At 42.2% G+C, this 20,306-nt stretch overlaps 2 protein-coding genes across 2 annotated transcripts in view; both read left to right on the top strand.

Annotated features, from left to right (window-relative positions):
* The first annotated feature begins 576 nt into the window (after nucleotides 1-576).
* On the top strand, nucleotides 577-11,856 carry LOC125129990 (DBIRD complex subunit ZNF326-like). Its single transcript, XM_047785338.1, has 4 exons — nucleotides 577-733; nucleotides 3,237-3,281; nucleotides 11,610-11,645; nucleotides 11,741-11,856. The coding sequence occupies exons 1-4, from the start codon at nucleotides 718-720 to the stop codon at nucleotides 11,854-11,856; spliced, it is 213 nt and encodes a 70-aa protein (XP_047641294.1). The 5' UTR covers nucleotides 577-717.
* The window catches only part of LOC125128750 (DBIRD complex subunit ZNF326-like), a 28,306-nt gene continuing 19,735 nt past the window's right edge, over nucleotides 11,736-20,306 (top strand). Inside the window, exons 1-3 of the mRNA XM_047782919.1 lie at nucleotides 11,736-11,852; nucleotides 14,241-14,357; nucleotides 16,748-16,946. Of these exons, the coding sequence (XP_047638875.1) occupies nucleotides 16,751-16,946 (196 nt within the window). The 5' untranslated portion in view covers nucleotides 11,736-11,852; nucleotides 14,241-14,357; nucleotides 16,748-16,750. The remainder of the gene's footprint in view (nucleotides 11,853-14,240; nucleotides 14,358-16,747; nucleotides 16,947-20,306) is intronic.

Below are 20,306 nucleotides of genomic sequence, written 5' to 3'. Positions count from 1 at the left end.
GAGGTTGTCCTTCAAGTGCTGGGTGACTCCTGCCACAAATCTTCCCTGTCTGTTAAGATTTACAACGCTTTTATTTCTCACTTGGACATTCAGAACGTAATCCTAGACTGTCTTGAATCATACCGATCATGGTTCTCTACTTCGCAGTCTGTTCTTCTCTGTTTCCTGAGTTCTAAAAACGTTTCGGACTTGTGCGCCTCCAACGGCAGAAACTCCATAAGAACTGTACATTTTCCGATCAGGCGTCATCAGCCAATAAAAAGCAAAAGGTCGGCACGTGGTGTATTAGTTCGGGCAGGAGGAAGGTATTCCAACCGGATCCTTTCGCTTTTGCCAGAATCAAACATGGCGGGCCGCAGCCGGTCCTTCCAGAACACCGCGCGCTCTCTCCCGTGACCCCGGCCAGTCTGTGGGGCTCCCTTTTGTCACCTGCCTTTCCCCTCGGCCGCTCGCGAGGGTCGGCACGGGGGAGCTTGACAGCCGACCTGCTTCCCGCCCCCACCCGGGGCCCGCCCACCAGGCCGCGCCAGCCAATCGCAGGCCGCGCTGCGGCGGCGGCGGCCGGCCCCGCCCCCAGCCTCGCCGTGGCCTGCGGCTCCGGGCCGGTAGCGCCGCTGTCGGTCGCGCTGACTGGTCGTGTGGACCCGGGGTCGCGGGCGCTCGCTGCCGGCCACCGCTCAGCCCCCGCCGCCGAGGCCGTCGGCCCGAGCCTCCGCCATGGACTTCGAGGACGGTGAGCGCGGCCCCGGCGGGTCTCCGCGGCGGGCGGGAGGCGGGCCGGCCTGGCCCCGGGCTGTTTACCGTCTCAAGATGGCCGAGTGGCTTTGTTCTGCGGCCGCGGCCGGGCTGGGCCTGGGGGGCCGCGCGCCCCGCGCCCGTCCCGGCGCGTGACCGGGGGCTCCGCGCGGGCCCCGGTGCAGCAAGGGCGCGCCCGGAGCGCCGCGGCCTGGGGCCCCAGGCCCGCCCCCGCCCCCGGCCCGGCCCGGCCCCACTGCGAGGACGGTGCCCGCCGTCCCCCACTTCCCGGCCCCGGCCCCGCGGGGTGGACAGTGCCCGCCGCCTCCCTCTTCCCGGCCCTGCCCCTCGGCGTGAACCTTGCCCTCCCCCACTCCGGCCCGGCCCGGCCTGCTGCGTGGACGGTGTCCGCCGCCTCCCACTTCCCGGCCCCAGCCCCTCGGCGTGAACCTTGCCCGTCCCCACCCCGGCCCGGCCCCGCGGCGTGGACGGTGTCCGCCGCCTCCTCCTTCCCGGCCCCAGTCCCTCGGCATGGACCTTGCCCACCGCCTCCGACTTCCCGGTCCCGGGCCCCGGCGGGCACTGTCCCCGCCCCGTGGGCAGCGACCCAGATCGTTCTTCCAGTGAATCCTCGGCCCCGGGTGACTTGTCGCCAGAGGCTTGTTCACGCTCAGGTTTCGGGTTGTCTTAGTTTAAGATGAGCTTAAAGGGCGTCTGTAAGTGATGAGTGTGGATCCATCTGTACCCGATGGTGTTTCTGGTTAGCGGACGGGTGTTCATCCACCAGCAAACATTGCCCGGTGGTTAATCCCTCCTGTGAAATACTTCCGTGAACCAAGGCATTTTTCTCTGTCTAGGGTGTGGATGGGACTTAGGTTCAAGTCCCAGTCTGGGTTCTGGCCAGGTTCAAGTCGTAAGTGTTGTCAGTTTCACCGCATCATATGCCCTTCAAATCAGACCTTTGCACAGACGCCTGGGTTGGACTTACTGTTTAAGTAAACTGTATTTTAGCGGCGCCTTTCACTCGTCTCTCAGGCCGGTTCTTTAAACCATTTTCATATGCTTACAAAGTTAAATTAACTTGGTCTTCACCTTGCCTTCAGATCTTGCCCAATGGGAATTGGCGTCAAGATAAAATGAGCACATAATGACAGCATTGGGGGGCACGGGAGTGGATGTGAATGGATTTAATCTTGAGTAATGGAGCACTTCTGAATAAAACCAGTCCATTAACAGTCGTAAGCCTCTAAGGCAACCACAAACAAAAAACAAAAACCCAAAAATCCCTGTAACTTTGAATGTGCTGTGATGAGTCTGACTAAATGGTATTTTGACCTTTGATTTAATTTCATGCCACGAAGAGTTAAAGCTGCCAAATCTAAGCATACGAAAGGGGGCTGGAATAACCCTTTTGTGGATACCTTTAAATTACTTTAAAGTAGAGAGTTGAGCTGTTAACAGAAGCACACTCTGGGGTTTTTGTTTGATTTAGTTGGACTTTAACTCATTTTGATATAGAAACGTTTAAACTCTGAATATTTGAAGTGCCAGTGTAAGGAATGGATTTTTAAAATGCTGTGTTTTCACACCAAAGTTTGATGGCAGTACCAGAAACTACCAGGGTGGGGGAAGGGAGTGATGGGAATGGCCCCCCAACCAGAGGACTACACTGTTTGTATGGAGTTGAAAAGCAACAATAAAACTGAGTATGTTTCTTTTTATTATCACCATCTGGCAACAATTCTAAGCAGTATAAGTAACAAAATTCTAAACGAAGTCAGTGATAAAATACTCCCTCTCTGATGCCCCCTCCTTACCCCACCGCTCTATGGGAATTTGACTTGATAATTTCTCTGACTCTAAACCTGGGTAGTGTGGTTGGATTCACTGGTATCCAAATGACCACTGTATTAAGTGTTTTTCTTTCAGTATTTATTAGTCAAATTAACCAAAGGGTTTAACAATTTGCCAAATTAGTTTTGTCAGAGAAATTACCAGTATGATTTTTGGTGATGTCACATTCTGGGTAGATAGAGCACATAAATGCATATGCATTTCTCAGATAAGATCTTGAAATCTTTAGAGAGCAAATTAAGTGGTAAAAGAAGTATTACTTTGAAAAAATTGTGTATTACAAAGAATCAATTCTCAGATGTCTGTGCTTTTTGCATTGTTTGATACATAATTTAATTTACCTTCCCTTTTGTTACTCCCTGTAAATTAGTCCTCGGTCCCCTTTTTTGGCTGTTATTATATATCAGGTTTTATGAACTAATTTTTATATTGCCATAATTTGGATAATACATCTGCCATTTGGGGAGATAGTGAAGAGAAAGATATATATTTTCTCATATGAAATATTTATCATTTATACCCCATTTTTGCAGGTAGTTGGGTTAATGGCATTTTAAAAATTGTGTTTGTTTTGAGTAGATGGGTATATAATTTCAGATTTTTGCTAATATTGCACTAATTCCTTTCTGTTAAATGTGTCTTCATAGATTATACACACTCTGCTTGCAGAAATACTTATCAGAGCTTTAACGGTGAGTATCCTCTTTCGTTTGCTCTTATGTGCATTAAGGGATTGCATTTCAGTTTCTCTCTTCAGCCGTGCAAGGCACCAGTGTAAAAAAGCCTTATTTGAGCCATTGTTTGGTCTCTTGATGTATCAGTGTTGATGTTGTCACACTGTGTATAGTATTTGAATTAGGGTATTCGGGATCAGAAAAAGTTAGAGATTAGTTTGACTCTCTGTTTTATTTGAATTATAATGCCTTTAATTTATTCCAGAAGGCCCTGACAGCATTGCGTGATGACTTAGAAGAAACTTACTGAGTTATTTTTGTTGAATTAGAGGCTTTGGTATTGAGTAATGTAGATTAAGTGGATTATTGGCTTGGTTTTATGTTGCTTCCTTCTTTTGTAATGGATTTCGACCTTGTTTTTGAGTTCCTTTGCTTTCATGGGTCCAAGTGTCTTAGTATGTGAGGAGCTGTCCAGAGGAGCACATGAAGAAACCTGATTATTTATTGACATAATTATGACATCATGGTTGTGACTACAGGTTTTATCAGAAGAGGTATGCAGAATACAACTGGGGTGTTGTTTTAATGGCTCTTAGACTTAAGGCTCTGCCAGACAGGATAATAATACAAAAAAGAACGTGGAACCATTCAAAGAGGTTAAAAAAGCCTTATATGAAGGACCTCAGGGAGGGGAATTAAATATCTTGATTGCCAGGGAAATGTAAAATTCAACTGTTGTACAGAATATAATATATTCACAAAATAAAACTGAGGCAAAAGTACTCCTAAATAAAGAAGACTCTCTCATTTCGGGGCAACAGTTACCGTGCCATTAATTTCTATTTATCATCTCTAAGAAACTCAGAGAAGGTTTGAATTTGATGTTACCTCAGAAGGTTGTGCAAATAGGAAGTAGTCAATATATAGTGAGTGGTGAAAAATATATTTTTAAGCAGGAGAATAATATAATAAAATTACCAAAAGAAGTTTACCTTACATCCGCATGTAGGTTGGGTTGAAAACTGGAAAATGATCAAGAAGGCTCTTTGATAAATTCAGGTGTAAGGATTTTAGACCTTGAACTGGGGAGGTGATGATAGTAATTGAAAAATACTAAAAGCCATTTCTCGAGAGAATTAGCAGAACTTGGAGACTGCCTAGTCATGAGCAGAAAATTGAGAGGGATGAGTGAAAATGAATCCAAGATTTTAAACTAGAGTGAGTGCTTTTCCGTGAGAGTCGGAGTGATAGGAGACCATGATCTCCAGTAGGAAGCGCCAGAGAGTTGAGTTCAGTCCTTAAACAGAGGACTCGGAACTGTAGAATCACAAAAGGCTAGAAGTTTATTTTCTTAATGTACAGTTTGCAAAAAGAGCTTCGGATATTTCTATCACTACTGTTATGATCTTTTTAAAAAAGAAGTGCTGGGAGTTCCCGTCGTGGCGCAGTGGTTAACGAATCCAACTAGGAACCATGAGGTTGCGGGTTCGGTCCCTGCCCTTGCTCAGTGGGTTAACGATCCGGCGTTGCCGTGAGCTGTGGTGTAGGTTGCAGACGCGGCTCGGATCCTGCGTTGCTGTGGCTCTGGTGTAGGCCGGTGGCTACAGCTCCGATTCGACCCCTAGCCTGGGAACCTCCATATGCTGCGGGAGCGGCCCAAGAAATACCAAAAAAAAAAAAAAAAAGAAGAAGTGCTTTATTTGTAGTTGAAGAATAATTGATATATAACACTGTATTAGCTTCAGGTGTACAACGTAATGATTCAACTTGTGTACACTGTGAAATGATTCCCACAATGTCGAGTTGCCATCTGCCACTGTAATGTTTTCTTGTAATGAGAACTTTTAAGATTTACTTTCTCAGCAACTTTGAAACAGGCAGACCTTCTTATTAACCATGGTCACTGTGCTGTGCATTCCACCCCATGACCTATGGAAATTTTTACCTTTTCACCCCCATCACCCATTCTCCCACCCCTACACTTAACCCCTCGTCTGTAAACACCAATCTGTTATATCTATGAGCTTGACTTTTTTGTTCTTTCCTTTTGATTTGATTTTTTTAAAATTTTGGATTCTACATGTAAGTGAAATCATTACAGTATTTATCTTTCTCTGTCTGACTTATTTTACATAGCGTATGCCCTCAGGGTCCATCCTTGTTGTTGCAAAATGGCAGTATTCCATTCTTTTCATGGCTAGGTAATATTCCGTCTATACCTGTATATATCACATAACATCATCTTTATCTGTTCATCTATTGATGGGCACTTGGGCTGTTTCCATATCTTGGCTGTTGCAAATAATGAAATAATGAACATGTGGATGCATAGACCTTTTCAAATTAGTTTTTTCACTAATGTTAGGACTTTTATTTTTTCTCTTAATTTTAGTTCCAACTGCAGTTTTCATTTGAGGATGATTGTTAGACTCCCTCGTGGAGCTTATTCAAAGTCTGTCTTTTAGGCCATATTCTAGTCCTCTTGGATCTTCATTTTTCGGGCAAAGAGTCCCTGACTGTAAATTTTGAAGAATTACTTTGAACGATTTTGGAATGCACGTCTAGTTAAAGACCTCCGCTTGACAACACTGTGAGGTCTGAGTTATCTATATTTCGTAAATGAAGAACTTAATTTCAGGGTTGTAATTTGACTTCATTCATTCAACAAGTATTTATTATATTAGATATTTTTTTTTGGAGCTGGCGGTATAGCAGTGAACAAAATGAACAAATATTCCTGTCCTTGTGAAGTGTACAGTCTATTGGGATGAAATAGACAATAAATAAGATAGTAAACAAAAAGTAATATATATCCTGTTGCTACAGTTTTTAGGGCAGGATGTGTGTGTGTTTAATTTCGAAGAGATTGGCTTGGGAAGGACTCGCTAAGCAAGTGACATTTGAGTATAGATTTGAGTGAGATGAGGGTGCAAGCCATGAAGTTATCTAGAGGAGGAATGCTGCAGGCTTTAGGAAATAAAAGATGTGTAGTAGTTAGCAGTTGCAGCCAACAATGCATTGATTGTTAGGACTGTATTTCCCAGTGACTGAAATAAAATAGGAGATGTGGCAAAACATCTCAAATACAGATTTCCTCCATGACATTTCTTAGAAGGAAGTTTTATTTCCAGTATCTCCATATTTCCTTGTGTTTCAAAATACTTATATAAACAGCATCCCCCCCCCTTTTTGGGGCACCAAAAAGAAAAAGGGGGGGTGGGGAGAGCATTTTGGGTATAGAGCAAAAGCAGCAGCAGAAATGGGGCTGAGTGCAGAGTGCTTCAGAGAGACTTAAGATGGGCTTGACCACAGCCAACAGTTTTTGCTAGCGCAGTGAGGTGTGGCCAGAAGGCATCTCAAGTCAAAGGCAATGGGCTTGTATCTAGGGGGCAATAGAAAGCGAAGGCTGAGGGAGCTGAGGGAGGGAGCAGTGCAGATCCAGGAGAGGGCCCTCCAGGCGGAGGGAGGTGCAGGGACCAGAGTGGGCCTGTGCCTGTTGGATTCTAAGGGGCCTGGTATAGCTGGAGTGGGGAGAAGAAGGGGAGGTCACAGATGGTGAAGTTAAGAGGTAATGGGCAGGGTTTCTCAAGTTTGGCACTCGTGGCATTTCGGACGTGGATAGTCCTTTGCTGTGAGGGCACGTCCTTTGCATTGTAGCGTGCTTACCGGGATCCTTGGCTTCCGTCACGATGTGCAGGTGGCACCCACCACCCCTTTTGGTGGCAACTAAAAATGTTTTCAGACATTGCCAAATGTCCTCTGGGGGTGGTGGTCGGGGGGTAAGATTTCCCTGGTTAAGAACTACTGGTATACAGCCTTATAGATTATGTTAAGGCCTTAGCTTTTTCTCTGAGTAAGATGGGAAGCCGTTGGAAGTCCTGAGCATGGAACATAATTTAACTTACATTTTAACAGAATTCTTCTAGATGTTTTCTTTAGAATAAACAGAAAGGGAGCAAAAGTGGAAGCAGGAAAACTATTTAGGAGGTGGTTTTAATAATGTAGGTGAGAGATGCTGGCAGCCTGCACCACGATGCTCGTAGTGTGGGGGTGTAGAAGCGGTCTTACGGGAGACTTAGTGTCATGGAACTTGCTAGTTAGTTTGATCCTAAGTTGGTTGTTATTACCCTTTTATTTTTTTTTGGTCTTTTTGCCTTTTCTAGGGCCACACCCGAGGCATATGGAGGTTCCCAGGCTAGGGGTCCAATCAGAGCTGTAGCTGCCGGCCTACGCCAGAGCCACAGCAATGCAGGATCCGAGCCTCGTCTGCCACCTACACCACAGCTCACGGCAATGCCAGATCCTTAACCCACAGAGCGAGGCCAGGGATCGAACCCGCAACCTCATGGTTCCTAGTCGGATTCGTTAACCACTGAGCCATGACGGGAACTTCTAAGTTGGTGATTTTTTTCCTGCTACTCCACAGCTCTTTCCTTGTGATTTAATTATGCATAAGTATTAATGTTTGTTGAGCTTATTGTATAGGTGATAGAGTAATCAAAGCAGTAGAGTAGATTTGATTTAAAATATCATGTCAGTTTAATTGTTGAGTGATTTACTTTCCATTTAAATATGTTTTTCATCGGGAATAATGGATGGGATATTATGTAAGTTTCAGGAGTACAGCATAGTGATTTTAAACGTTATAGTCCACTATTTATAGTTCTAAAATAGTGGCTCATTCCCTGTGTTGTACAATATGTCCCTGTTCTCATTTAATAGTGATAGTAAAGATATATTATAGGGAGTTCCCGTCGTGGCGCAGTGGTTAACGAATCCGACTAGGAACCATGAGGTTGCGGGTTCGGTCCCTGCCCTTGCTCAGTGGGTTAACGATCCGGCGTTGCCGTGAGCTGTGGTGGAGGTTGCAGACGCGGCTCGGATCCCGAGTTGCTGTGGCTCTGGTGTAGGCCGGTGGCTACAGCTCCGATTCGACCCCTAGCCTGGGAACCTCCATATGCCGAGGGAGTGGCCCAAGAAATAGCAACAACAACAACAACAACAACAACAACAACAAAAGATATATTATAGTCTTAAAGTTTAATTTTTAAAGTGGTTTTTAAATTCATGCCACAACTTGCAAGAAGATTTTTTTATGTCTAAACAGTCCCTTGTAGACGCTGTATCCTTATAACCACACTGATTGTATATATTAAAGTCTAAAGACTTTCTCTTTTCCTTTTTAATTAGCTGGATAGTAACAGTACAGTGAACAATAAACCAAAGTCATTCTTATGTAACGGTAGCTCTGTTAATTTTTGTGTGTTCCATAGTGGCAGGCATAAGGTGGGTTTGACAAATGTTAGGAATTTAGACTCTGTAGTGAAATAAAAACACTCAGAGTCAAAAAACTGAAGGATTTATCCAAAGTCAGCTTCTGCTGACTCAGAATGGCAATCAGCAGAAATAACAAAATACAAGTTTTTTTTGTTTGTTTGTTTTGTGTACCTAACTGAACTTAGCTCTAAAATTACTTTTTAAAATGTGGCCTTTCGAGGAACGGCTTCTATTTTGAAAACTTTATTTGAATCTCAAAATTGTCCTCTATATGAGAGATATGAGCAAATTATGTTATATACTAGCCAACTCTAAAGACAAATAATTGAGTATTTTTTTAGTCTGGAACTGTGCTGTCTGACGTGGGAGACGAAAAGAAATGTAAAATATCTCATTAATACTTTGTGTATATGGGCCAACGTTTGGCTGCATTAGAATCTTTCGGTATGCCTCGCACTTTGACCAGATCTTTTTATGATGTTTGATCCTGTAATAACAGGCGTGAGTTATTCAGATTTTACAAATATTGGCAGATTTTATTTTACAATATGAAACGTCGATTTCATTAATATCAGTGCAAATTTTATCAGAAAAGCCTTTAAGTATCGGGAAGCTGACAAGCTCAAGTTTTATAAGATTCTAATTTTCACTTGAGAGCTTGAATTTTATCATTGGCAGCAAATACTGTCAGTTGTTTTTCCTTGAAGTGATAGTTTGACCTCATTCTTTTTTTTTTTTTGGCTTTTCTAGGGCCGCTCCTGTGGCATATGGAGGTTCCCAGGCTAGGGGTCAAATTGGAGCTGTAGCTGCCAGCCCACACCACAGCCACAGCAACGTGGGATCCAAGCTGAGTCTGTGACCTACACCACAGCTCAGGGCAACGCCGGATCCTTAACCCACTGAGCAAGACCAGGGATCAAACCTGCAACCTCATGGATACAAGAGGGTTTGTTAACCATTGAGTCATGATGGGAACTCCGACTTCATTTTTGAGAGAGGATCTGCTAGATGCTCAAGTCTAAAAGCCATAGTTTTTGAATGTCAGTCTTTCCTTTTCCTTGAATAGTAAAGATACTCTTCCCTGTAAAAAGTGTCTGATTCAGTTCACAAACCGAACACTCGCACAGGGGCTTTTCCTGGAGAGAACTGTGGCCCTTGTGGAACTTTAACTTCGTACTGATTATGTAGCAAATCGCTTTATATATGCTTCCCATTTCACTACACGGAGTATCAGAAAGAATATGTACTCAAAGGTCATATTTTTAAAAATTAACAATTCTTTCTTTTTCATCAAGGACATTCTTTAAATGAAGATGGCTTTTTTGTTTGTCTTTTTAGGACTGCACCCACAGCATATGGAGGTTCCCAGGCTAGGGGTCAAATTGGAGCTAGAATTGCCAGCCTGCACCATAGCCACAGCATTGCCAGATCCAAGCCTCGTCTGCAGCCTATACCACAGCTCACGGCAACACCAGATCCTTAACCCATTGAGCGAGGCCAGAGATCAAACTCACATTCTCATGGACCATAGTCAGTTTCGTTACCACTAAGGCATGATGGCATTTTTATTTTATTATTTTTTTACTGCAAACATGCAGTACAACAGCTTCTCATACGGCCTGGTGTCACTGCCTTGATTTGTGTGCTACAGCGCCAGCAGTTTTACCTGCCAGTGCTTTTGCATCTTCAATGGAAAAAAATTTTCAACATCGTGAAAAGGGCAGCCGATGTCTTCGTATTATTTATGGCAATAGTTTGACCCGTGCACCACCTGAAAGGGTCCTGGCAACTTAGAGTGGTCAGCAGGCTATTGAGAACGGCTTCCCTAGGGGCAGAGATCAGACCCTGTTCATAAGCCCGGTGTGCAGTTGGAATGAGGCCACGAGCCCCGTGGAAGAGCTGCAGGCTTTGTAGGCAGTCAGAGGAAAGGTGCTGATCAGCGGAGACAGCAGCACTGAGAATGTTCTCGAAAGGACTGGCATGTCAGATGGACTTGAAAACAGTAGACAGCTTCAGTCAGCAGACACTTGAGGCGGTGGAGGAAAGCGTTTCATGTGGAAGCAATAGCATGAAGCCAGAGGGGTGGATACTTAAGAGATTTGGGGAAAATCGTTTCATTTCTTTGAAACTTTAGTGCCATAATCCATAAAATGAAAATATTAAATTTAGGATGATCCAGCTTTAATGTTGCAAGACTTCGTTGTTAGGACCAGAAGTATATGTGCGAATGTAATTAAAATTTAGTATTTTTAAAAAATAATAATGAATGCCTTTGCTCTGTGTATACGGTTCTTTAGTTTGTTGGTACATGACACTTGGAGAGGGTGATAATGAAGGATTTTAAAGATCTTATAGGAAACATTCTAAATGGTTTGTAATTTTTATAAGCATAGTAAATTCATTTTATTACCTCTTGTATTTATTTTTCATATCAGAGGTTGGGCTGTAACTGGAATAGTATAATAAACTACTTAGTACTTTGTAATTTTGTGTGCATTTGCATTGCTAGAATTCACATTCATTCCCTTTATTCAGAGTGTTTAAGAATTTATATATTTGTTGAGTCATTATTTAAAGGCATAGTACTAGAGATTGGCCCCACTCTGATTTTGCTTTTTAAAAATGTCTATTTCAGTTGCTATTGAATTAATTGAAATTAAGCTGATTTAAAAGGTGGCTGCTTTTGACACAAAACGTTTCTCTTTTGACATTATCAAATGCTGATTTTTTTCTCGAGAATGGAAATTAATAATTATGCACCATGTAGTACCTAACACAGGGCCTTTTACTTGTACCCTAGTCATGTAAGTATTGGTTAAATTGAAGATAATTTTAATCTAGAACTTTTTCGTTGATACTGTTTTTCGTTGAAAAATTATGTTTAGCACAGCTGCTTTTCCAGTGGATTATCCTCTTGGTGTGTTTTACTTCCGTGTCTAGTGCGCATTTACCTTAAATGTCAGTGAGGAATCACCGTCTCAGGTGATGGCTGTGAGTGTCCTGCGTTGTGTGTGAAGATGCCTGGAGAGAATGGTATTTTACTGACCTTTGTTGTTGGCTGTCTTTTAGGAATGGATCGTGATTACGGCCCTGGATCTTATGGAGGTCTGACATTCAAGGATATTTATCTAAAAATTCTTCTTTTGAGTGCCAGGAAAGGTGAGCGTCATTTAATTGTTTTCTTTTTAAACCCTTTGTAGGGATGGATCGTGACTATGGCCATGGATCCTATGGGGGTCAGAGATCCATGGACTCCTACCTAAACCAGTCATATGGCATGGACAGTCACAGTGGTGGTGGTGGGGGTAGCAGGTAAATGCTTCATCACTTGGCCAAATACTTAGATGACTATAAGTTTCTGAGTATTTTCATTTAACTTAAGTCTTCCTTAGGCATGTTATGGTACTGGAATTTCTCTGTTTGGAATTGAATAATTCCCTTAAATGTTTAAAGGTGTTAATGGTTATGCAAATTATTTCAGCATCACTGGCAGACATTATTTTAGGAGAACCCTAGGAAAACCATTATCATTTCATTATGATAGAGGGAGATTTTCTGTCTTTAGCAGTGAACTTTTTTCCCTACTTCTTTTACTTTTAGCTCCTTATCAGTAGGAATGTCTTGAACAAATGCGATAAAAATGTTATTGGGAACCTTATTTATGAAGCTTTTAATGATTTTTCAAAAAAGTCTTTCCTAACGGGGGGGGGGGGTACACTCTATAAAGCAGCAAAGCAGTCTTTGCCTCGAGCGGGTTTCACTTAGCCAGTCTAGCAACATTAAGTTTCTGAGAAACATTTAAGCTAGTTTCTTCTTTTAATTTTAAATTAAGTTACAAGAGCATATAATGATGATAAAAAGCGTTGTTTAAATCTCGTCGAGGTCATTTCTTGGCAGGTACTTCACACCAGAAACACATGTGCTCTAGACCAGAAGCCTCATGTTGAAGCCTTGTGCTTATTCTACTGCACTGCAGTTCATATTGTCCATGTGTTTCACTGTGGATGCTGCGTAAGACCTGCACCTAGTGGGATTCCTGCAGACTCTAGGACCGATCCTGTTTCAGGCCGAGGGCGTCTACTTTCTGAGGCCCAGGAGTCCTACTAAATATAAGTAGACCTGGTTAGGAAACATTTGAAGCTACTGTCCTTCATAAATTGAAGGACCTGGGTTCCTTAAGGATGGATTGAAGGATGCCGACTTTTCTTTTTTTTCTGCTTCAAGTGTACCATTTTGGTTTATAGCAGAGAAAAATCGAGCAAATAGATAGATCCACCAATTTGGCTTAAGTGATAGATGGTTTGAAAAATCTAGTTGGAAAGAGGAGTCATTTTTACACGGGTACTAGGATTCAGAAATAAATAGTACCTTCGATTCAGTGACCTGTAAATAACTGAAGCAACGTAAGCCATCTACGTGTGTTTCGTATCAGCTCCTGCCTGTCACATAGTGCACGTAAGCATGTGCGTAAAGGTGCGGAGAAGTTCTCACCTTGCGCGCGTGTAACCGAGGGCCTTTTAAAACACCGTAGGATAAGCAGCCTTCGTGATTCATGCTTTGGTGAGGGGGAAGCTGGTTTCTTCTGTTGACTCTATTGAAACCTTGAGGAGACTTGTGCTCCTCTTTTAGAGTAGTTTTATGTGATAATTTTCTGCCAGGGAACAATTTTTCAGATAATCAAAGACGTCATAAAATGTATTCTTTCTAATCTGCCTTGAAAATTCATATGCATAGGATATATGTTGGTGGTCTTTTATGTTCTATTTTATGTGCTTAATCCTTCTAGACTTGTTAGATTTATTAGCCTATAAGTGAAAAGTGACTGAGGATTGATTATTGACCTTAACTGAAGTTTTATAACCACACAATGCTCCCAATTTTGACTGCTGTAGATGCAATGAAGCAGTTTTGTGATATAGATTATGGGGGTACGAACGGATCTTCTCTGTGTCACAAATAGCCTACATCTGTGTAGTCTTCAATTTGTGTCCCTACTGAAAGCCAAAGTATTGTAACTATTTTGTATTTTCTAATATCAGGGGTGGATTCAAAGAAAGTTTGAGTAGTTTGTGAACGTTAGCAAATGACTTTTTCCAAGACTAGGGCTGGGCTTCGATAATGACAGACAAATCGTTCCTTTTAACAAAGTGGAAAGCTGCCGAAAGCAGACGTCTAAGCCAAGGTTTACTTGACTCAATTCATATCCAAACACTGACTCAGATAGCTTTCTATCTGGTCTCATGCTGAAGTGCCCAGCCCTAATCAAGTGTGAACCAAAGCAGAACTGTGCAAACCAGTATGTGGTAAATGCATTTTGGTTGATAAATGTCATCTGATAATTTGTCTTTTGAATATTGTCTAACACTAGTAAGCTTACTTTTGTTTTTTCCCTCACTGTGCAACTCTTCCAGGTTTGGACCTTATGAGTCTTACGACTCCAGGTCTTCTCTGGGTGGGCGAGATCTGTACAGATCTGGCTATGGTTTTAATGAACCCGAACAAAGCCGCTTCGGAGGTAGTTATGGTGGTCGATTTGAGAGCTCCTACCGGAATAGCCTTGACTCTTTCGGAGGTAGAAGCCAGGGCGGGTCTAGCTGGGAAGCACCTTACTCCCGTTCAAAATTGAGGCCTGGGTTTATGGAGGACAGAGGAAGAGAGGGTTGCTCTTCCTACAGCAGTTTTTCTTCACCCCATATGAAGCCTGCACCTGTAGGCTCTCGGGGGAGAGGAACGCCTGCTTATCCTGAAAGTGCGTTTGGAAGCAGAAACTATGATGCTTTTGGAGGACCATCAACAGGCAGAGGCCGAGGCCGAGGAGTAAGTACAACAGAATCTTTTCAGATTCTTTTCACTAGTCACTCTTTTAAACCCTTTCAAGACCATGGTTTGCAACTAGAACAAACACTGTTCGTCCCAGTGTGTTGTGAAGCCAAAGCTAAGTCATGAGCATAATTGTTAGGTCGCCTGTACAAGTTTCTCTAGCACCTCAGAAAATACGTGGCAGTGTGAGAGGCCCTCCTAAAGTTTTGCCAGCTCTCCCTTTATTCAAAAGGTGAGGACATTAGGTTTGGTCTAAAAGGGGTTAAAAGGAGTTGCATTTTGCCTTGTAAACACTAGCAGTTCGCTGGTGGGACAGCGCTTGGACTGCTGCAAAGTAATGAACCTTGGAGTTTCTGAGTAGGTTAAAGGTGCAATGTATGATCACACGTGTCTGCCTTGCTGCTAAACTCTGGCACGTAGAATTTCTTCAGAGCTTCATGTTTCCCATTAAACACGAGAGACTAAAAGCCGGTGACAGATGAGGGCAGTGTAGCCATGTTTACATGGTGAAGACCTGGAAACGCTAGTGGGTTGTAGATGATTTGCGGTCAGTTCCATTTTGCTAACTCACTCTCTGACAGTGTGTCCTACTGCTGGGTGTTGTGTTTTCCCTGTGTCACTAGTTTTCCTACTGAGAAATAACTTCCTCCCTGTACAAACATGTGTATGCTCCTTCCAAGGAAGTAATATTTTGTAAATTACTGCTTAAACCGGTAAATATACTAGTCTTTACGAATGTAATTTTAGGATGTGTAGGATAAGGATTCTGCCTTACATTCTTAGGTAGCTTGGTTGACATGAAATTTTTCCTAGGAAGTATATGTAGATTGTGGAGTTACTATGTAGTTTGATCCTATAAAGAATACTGTATTTTTGCTATAATGTAAAAGTTTTTTGTTTTTTGTTTTTTTTTGTTTTTTGTCTTAAACAGTCAGTTGCTCTTAGTGTTCTCTTTGCAGAGGAAAGTACTTCTGATGAAAAATGTAGTAGGGCACATATTTTGGACTGTTTACTAGCCTTTGGTACCTCAGTGTAGTCTGTCATCCTTGTCTAGAAATTTTGCGTTTATAACAGTTACTCTTTACTTATATAAAATGCATTGCACCTTTAATGGCTAATTAATGAAGATTTTTCTGATGTGACTATGTAAATTACCTGGAAACACTAAATGATTCAAGGTTACTAGGTTAGACAGGTGTTCCTAAGCATAATACACAGGTGTCAGCAACTGCCGTGTTGCTAGTCCACCATGCTTTACGATCGTGGATTAATTGAAAATAGTTGGGGTAATAGGTTTTGGGCTTTGAAATTGAAAATCGATTCCAGTTTTAAAAATTTGGAAAACAGTTAACATTTTCCATGCTATTACTTTAGGCAAATGATTTTTTTCTTAATGAGACTCCAAATACCAGTTTTGTTTTCACGATAGAGAAGCAGGTATTCCAGTCCTTTATTTTCACCATTCTAGTCTGAATGGACTTTGCTTTCTCTCCTCCTGTTAATGAAGTAGATGAACCAACAGGGCTTTTTCTTTTTAAATCTTCACTTGTACAATTCCCGTTGGATCCTTCTCTTCAGATTACTCCTCAATCTTTATCTTCTAAAAGTAAGTTTAGCAGAGTAAATTTCTCTGGACACGTGGCTTCTTGGTGTAGCGGATTTTGTTAATGACAAGAAGGGACACAAAGAGTCGTTTGGTTGCATGACTCTTCGTCTGTAAACTCTTGCTTCTTGGGCTTCTGGGTCAGGATATGTTTCTCTAGGTAAGAATGTGAATGGAACGTCAGATGCAATTCTTTATCTGAAGTGTGTCTTGGAAGTTGATGCATGGTTATGCTTAACTCTCCTATTTCAGACTAATGTTCCATCTCGCCTTCTCATCCCTTTTTCAACAGGGAGGAATTCTAAATGATTTCTGGATCTTTTTTTTTTTTTTTTAATTTCAGACTTCAAATATGGCCTTCTTGGTGTATCTTAGCATTCAGTCAGGTTTTGGTGACATCAAGGTGTCTTTTAAGGGCTTTTCATGGGAAAACCTCGATTAGGGACTCTGAAGAGGAGCTGTCAGAGAGTTGTACAAGTGGTAACATTCCCACAGGCACATTCGTTGTTCATGATCTCAATTTGGGATTGTAAGAATCAAAAGGAGGGAATCTCTCTATATTTGTTCTACTGGAGATAAAAATGCCAGTTCCCTGGATTGGAGTTCATGTCATCATTTATGAAGTTTTTAATGTTTTTATTCAGGGTGGACATGTAAACTTTAGTTAACATTCTGAGGAATTTTCAGGTGAAAATTTTTAGATAGGTAACATGTAAATTTTGTATGAAGTCGTACTTTGCCTTTGGATATTATGCTCATATTTCTTGATTTCACAAATTTGCAGCATATGAGTGATTTTGGAAGCATTCATAGACCTGGAATTGTTGTTGACTATCAAAACAAACCCACCAGTGTGACAGTTGCTGCCGCAAGAGGAATAAAGAGAAAAATGATGCAACCATTTAATAAGCCTGGTGGAACCTTTATCAAGAAACCCAAGCTGGCGAAACCTGTGGAGAAGATGAGCCTCAGCAAATCGCCCAGTGAGTAAAAACATTACAGCTTTGGGTCAGGGTGCTTTCTTTTCTTTTCTTTTCTTTCCTTTCCCTTCCCTTTCCCTTTCTTTCTTTCTTTCTTTCTTTCTTTCTTCCTTTCTTTCTTCCTCTCTTCCTTCCTTCCTTCCTTCCTTCCTTCCTTTCTTTCTTTCTCTTTCTTTTTTTCTCACATTTCATGTTTATGTAGACAAACTATGTAATAATTACCGTTGCAGAAACTAGGTCTGAAAAGCTCCTAACCAGTCTCGGATGTCAGAATTGCACAGATGCTTTTTATATTCACATGCCCTGGCTCACCGTGCCTCTTCTCTAAATCCTGGTTTAGGGTGGAGCCAGAACATCTGTATTTTTGAAAGGACTTGCCACACGATTTTGATTCAGACTCTTTCTTGGGTGTTATATTTATTGTTGGAGTTGCTGTGGAGGGAGTGATATGTCACATGACATAGAAACCCCTTTATGAGGACAAAAGCAGAAAACGTCCATGGCCTTGGTACCAAGAAAAGCTGTGTTTTCGTCTAGAAAATTCATTTGCTTCTAATTTTCTGGACATGATGATTCTTAGAGATAATCGTATTTCCATTTTTACATTATTAAAAATTGAGAGCCAGTCTGAAAATGAAATTAAGAAAATGGTTGAATTCGTGTTAGCATCAAGAAGAATTTAATACTCAGGAATAAATTTAGCAAAAGTAGTGCAAAACTTACATTTGAAAACTATAAAACTGTTGAAAGAAATTAAAGAAACTCTAAATAAAGGGAATACTAGATGAATGTTGATAGATCAGAAGACTTAGTGTTGTTAGATGGTAGTGCTCCCCAGACTCAGCTACAGATAAAGCACAGTCGCTATCAGAATCCCGCCTTACTTCTTTGAGAAAATTGACACGTCGATTCTAAAATTCATAGGGAATTATTTTAAGGAGCTTAAAATAACCAAAGCAATCTTTTTTTTTTTTTTGTCTTTTTGCCTTTTCTTGGGCCGCTCCTGCAGCATGTGGAGGTTCCCAGGCTAGGGGTCTAATCAGAGCTGTAGCCACCGGCCTACGCCAGAGCCACAGCAACGCAGGATCCGAGCCGAGTCTGCAACCTACACCACAGCTCACGGCAACGCCGGATCGTTAACCCACTGAGCAAAGGCAGGGATCGAACCCGCAACCTCACGGTTCCTAGTCGGATTCGTTAACCACTGTGCCATGACGGGAACTCCCCCAAACAATCTTAAACAAAGAAGGACAAAATAGACCCACTGCTTCTTTTTTAGTTTTTATTTTTTTTTGTCTTTTTGTCTTTTTTTTTTTTTTAGGGCTGCACCTGGGCATATGGAGGTTCCCAGGCTAGGGGTCTAATTGGAGCTGGAGCCACTGGCCTAGGTCACAGACACAGCAACGCCAGATCTGAGGTGCATCTGTGATCTCCACCGCAGCTCATGGTAAGGACAGATCCTCAACCCACTGAGCGGGCCCAGGGATCGAACCTGCAACCTCATGGTCCCTAGTTGGATTTGTTTCTGCTGCGCCATGATGGGAACTCTGCATATTTATTTTTTAATTTAATTTAATTTTTTTGTCTCCCACTGCTTCTTGATTTCAAAACTTACCACAAAGCCACAGTAATCGAGACAGTGTATACTGGCACAAGGAGAGACATATAGATGAATGGAATAGAATTGAGAGTCCAGAAATAAACCCATTAATCTATAGTCAACTTTTTTTTTTTTTGCAAGGATGCCAACAATATCCAGTGGGGAGAGATTAGTCTTTTCAACAGTGGTGCTGGAACAACTGAGTAGTCACATGTACCAGTGAAAATGCAAGACCTGAATGCAAGGAGTAAAACTATAAAACTCTTAGACGAAAGAGCCTCAGTCTTCATGACTTTGGATTTGGCAAGGAATTCTTAAATATGACACTAAAAGAATAAGCAACCAAATAAAAAATAGATTAACTAGACTTTATCAAAATTAAAAACTTTTGTGCTTTTAAAGGATACCATTAAGAGAATGAAAATATAGCTCACACAGTAGGAGAAAATATTTGCCAGTTGTACGTCTGGTAAGGGACTTGTGTCTAAAATATATAGAGAATTTTAAACTCAATAAAAAGGTAAATAGCCCATTTGAAAAAGTGGGCAAATCATCTGAAAGACATTTTCCCCCAAAAGATATACAGATAGCCTGTAAACACGTGAAAAAATGCCCAGCAATTGCTTAGCAAAGAAATGTAAATCAGAAATTCCTGTTGTGGCTCAGCAGGTTAAGAACCTGACATAGTGTCCATGAGGATGCAGGTTCGATCCCTGGCCTTGCTCAGTGGGTTAAGGATCCAGTGTTGCGTGAGCTGTGGCGTAGGCCTGCAGCTGCCACTCTGATTTGACCCCCAGCCCAGGAACTTCCGCATGCCCCAGGTGCAGCTGTAGAAAAAAAAAAAGAGGACTGTGAATCCGGATCATGATGAGGTAGATACCACTTGATACCCCCCCCCGGTGGCTAGAATCAAAACGACGGGACAACAGGCCTTCGTGGGGATGTGGAGCAGTCAGAACCCTCGTGCACTTTGAAAACAGACTGTTCCTCAGATGGTTAAACAAACCACCACACGATCCGGCTGTTCCACTCCTTGGTGTACGCCAGGAGAAACGAACACGTCCACGCAGAAACTTAGGTGTAGATATTCATAGCATCATCTTTCAGGGTAGAAATCACCCAGCTACTCACGGGTGGATGAATGGATGAGCAAAATGTAGTCCACCCGTGCGGTGGAATATTTTCAGCCTTAAAGTGGAGCAACGTCCTGGTACGTGCTACAGCTGGGATGAACCTTGAAAAGGTGAATGGCGTGAAAGAAGCCGGTCAGGACTGGCTGTGCATTGGAAAGTCTCGAGTTCAGGGGTCTGTGGAGCTGGAAGGTAGACCCGTGGTTGCTTTGGCTGGTGGGGGTGTAGGGAGTGGTACCTAAAGAGCACCGGCTCTCGCTGGGAAGTGCTGGACACGTTCTGGAATTGACCGTGGTGATGTTTGCACGTATCTGAATGTACTGAAAACGCTGATGACCCGCTTTAAAAGGGGACATTGTGGGGTATGTGAGTTACCTCTCAGTCAGTCTGAAGACCTTCAGAGCCATGTGATGGCGTTACTTTTCTCTGTTACTGTATTTTATGTTTTACCTTTGTGATATATCTCTAATAAGTGAAATCAGGTGCATTTGACTAAATTGGATTAAGTCAAGAATACACGTAAATGAAGGCACTATCTTCAGCATTCTTTGTGATATCTTTTTCAGCATTTTTTGTGAAAACATAATAGCATAATAATATACCACAGATATTTTGCCTGTTTTTGCCTAAAGT

The sequence above is a fragment of the Phacochoerus africanus genome, chromosome 6 (genome assembly GCF_016906955.1).
Source record: "Phacochoerus africanus isolate WHEZ1 chromosome 6, ROS_Pafr_v1, whole genome shotgun sequence".
NCBI lineage: Eukaryota > Metazoa > Chordata > Mammalia > Artiodactyla > Suidae > Phacochoerus > Phacochoerus africanus.
The sequence above is the reverse complement of the archived record's forward strand: the minus strand, read 5'-3'. Positions and strand labels throughout refer to the sequence as shown.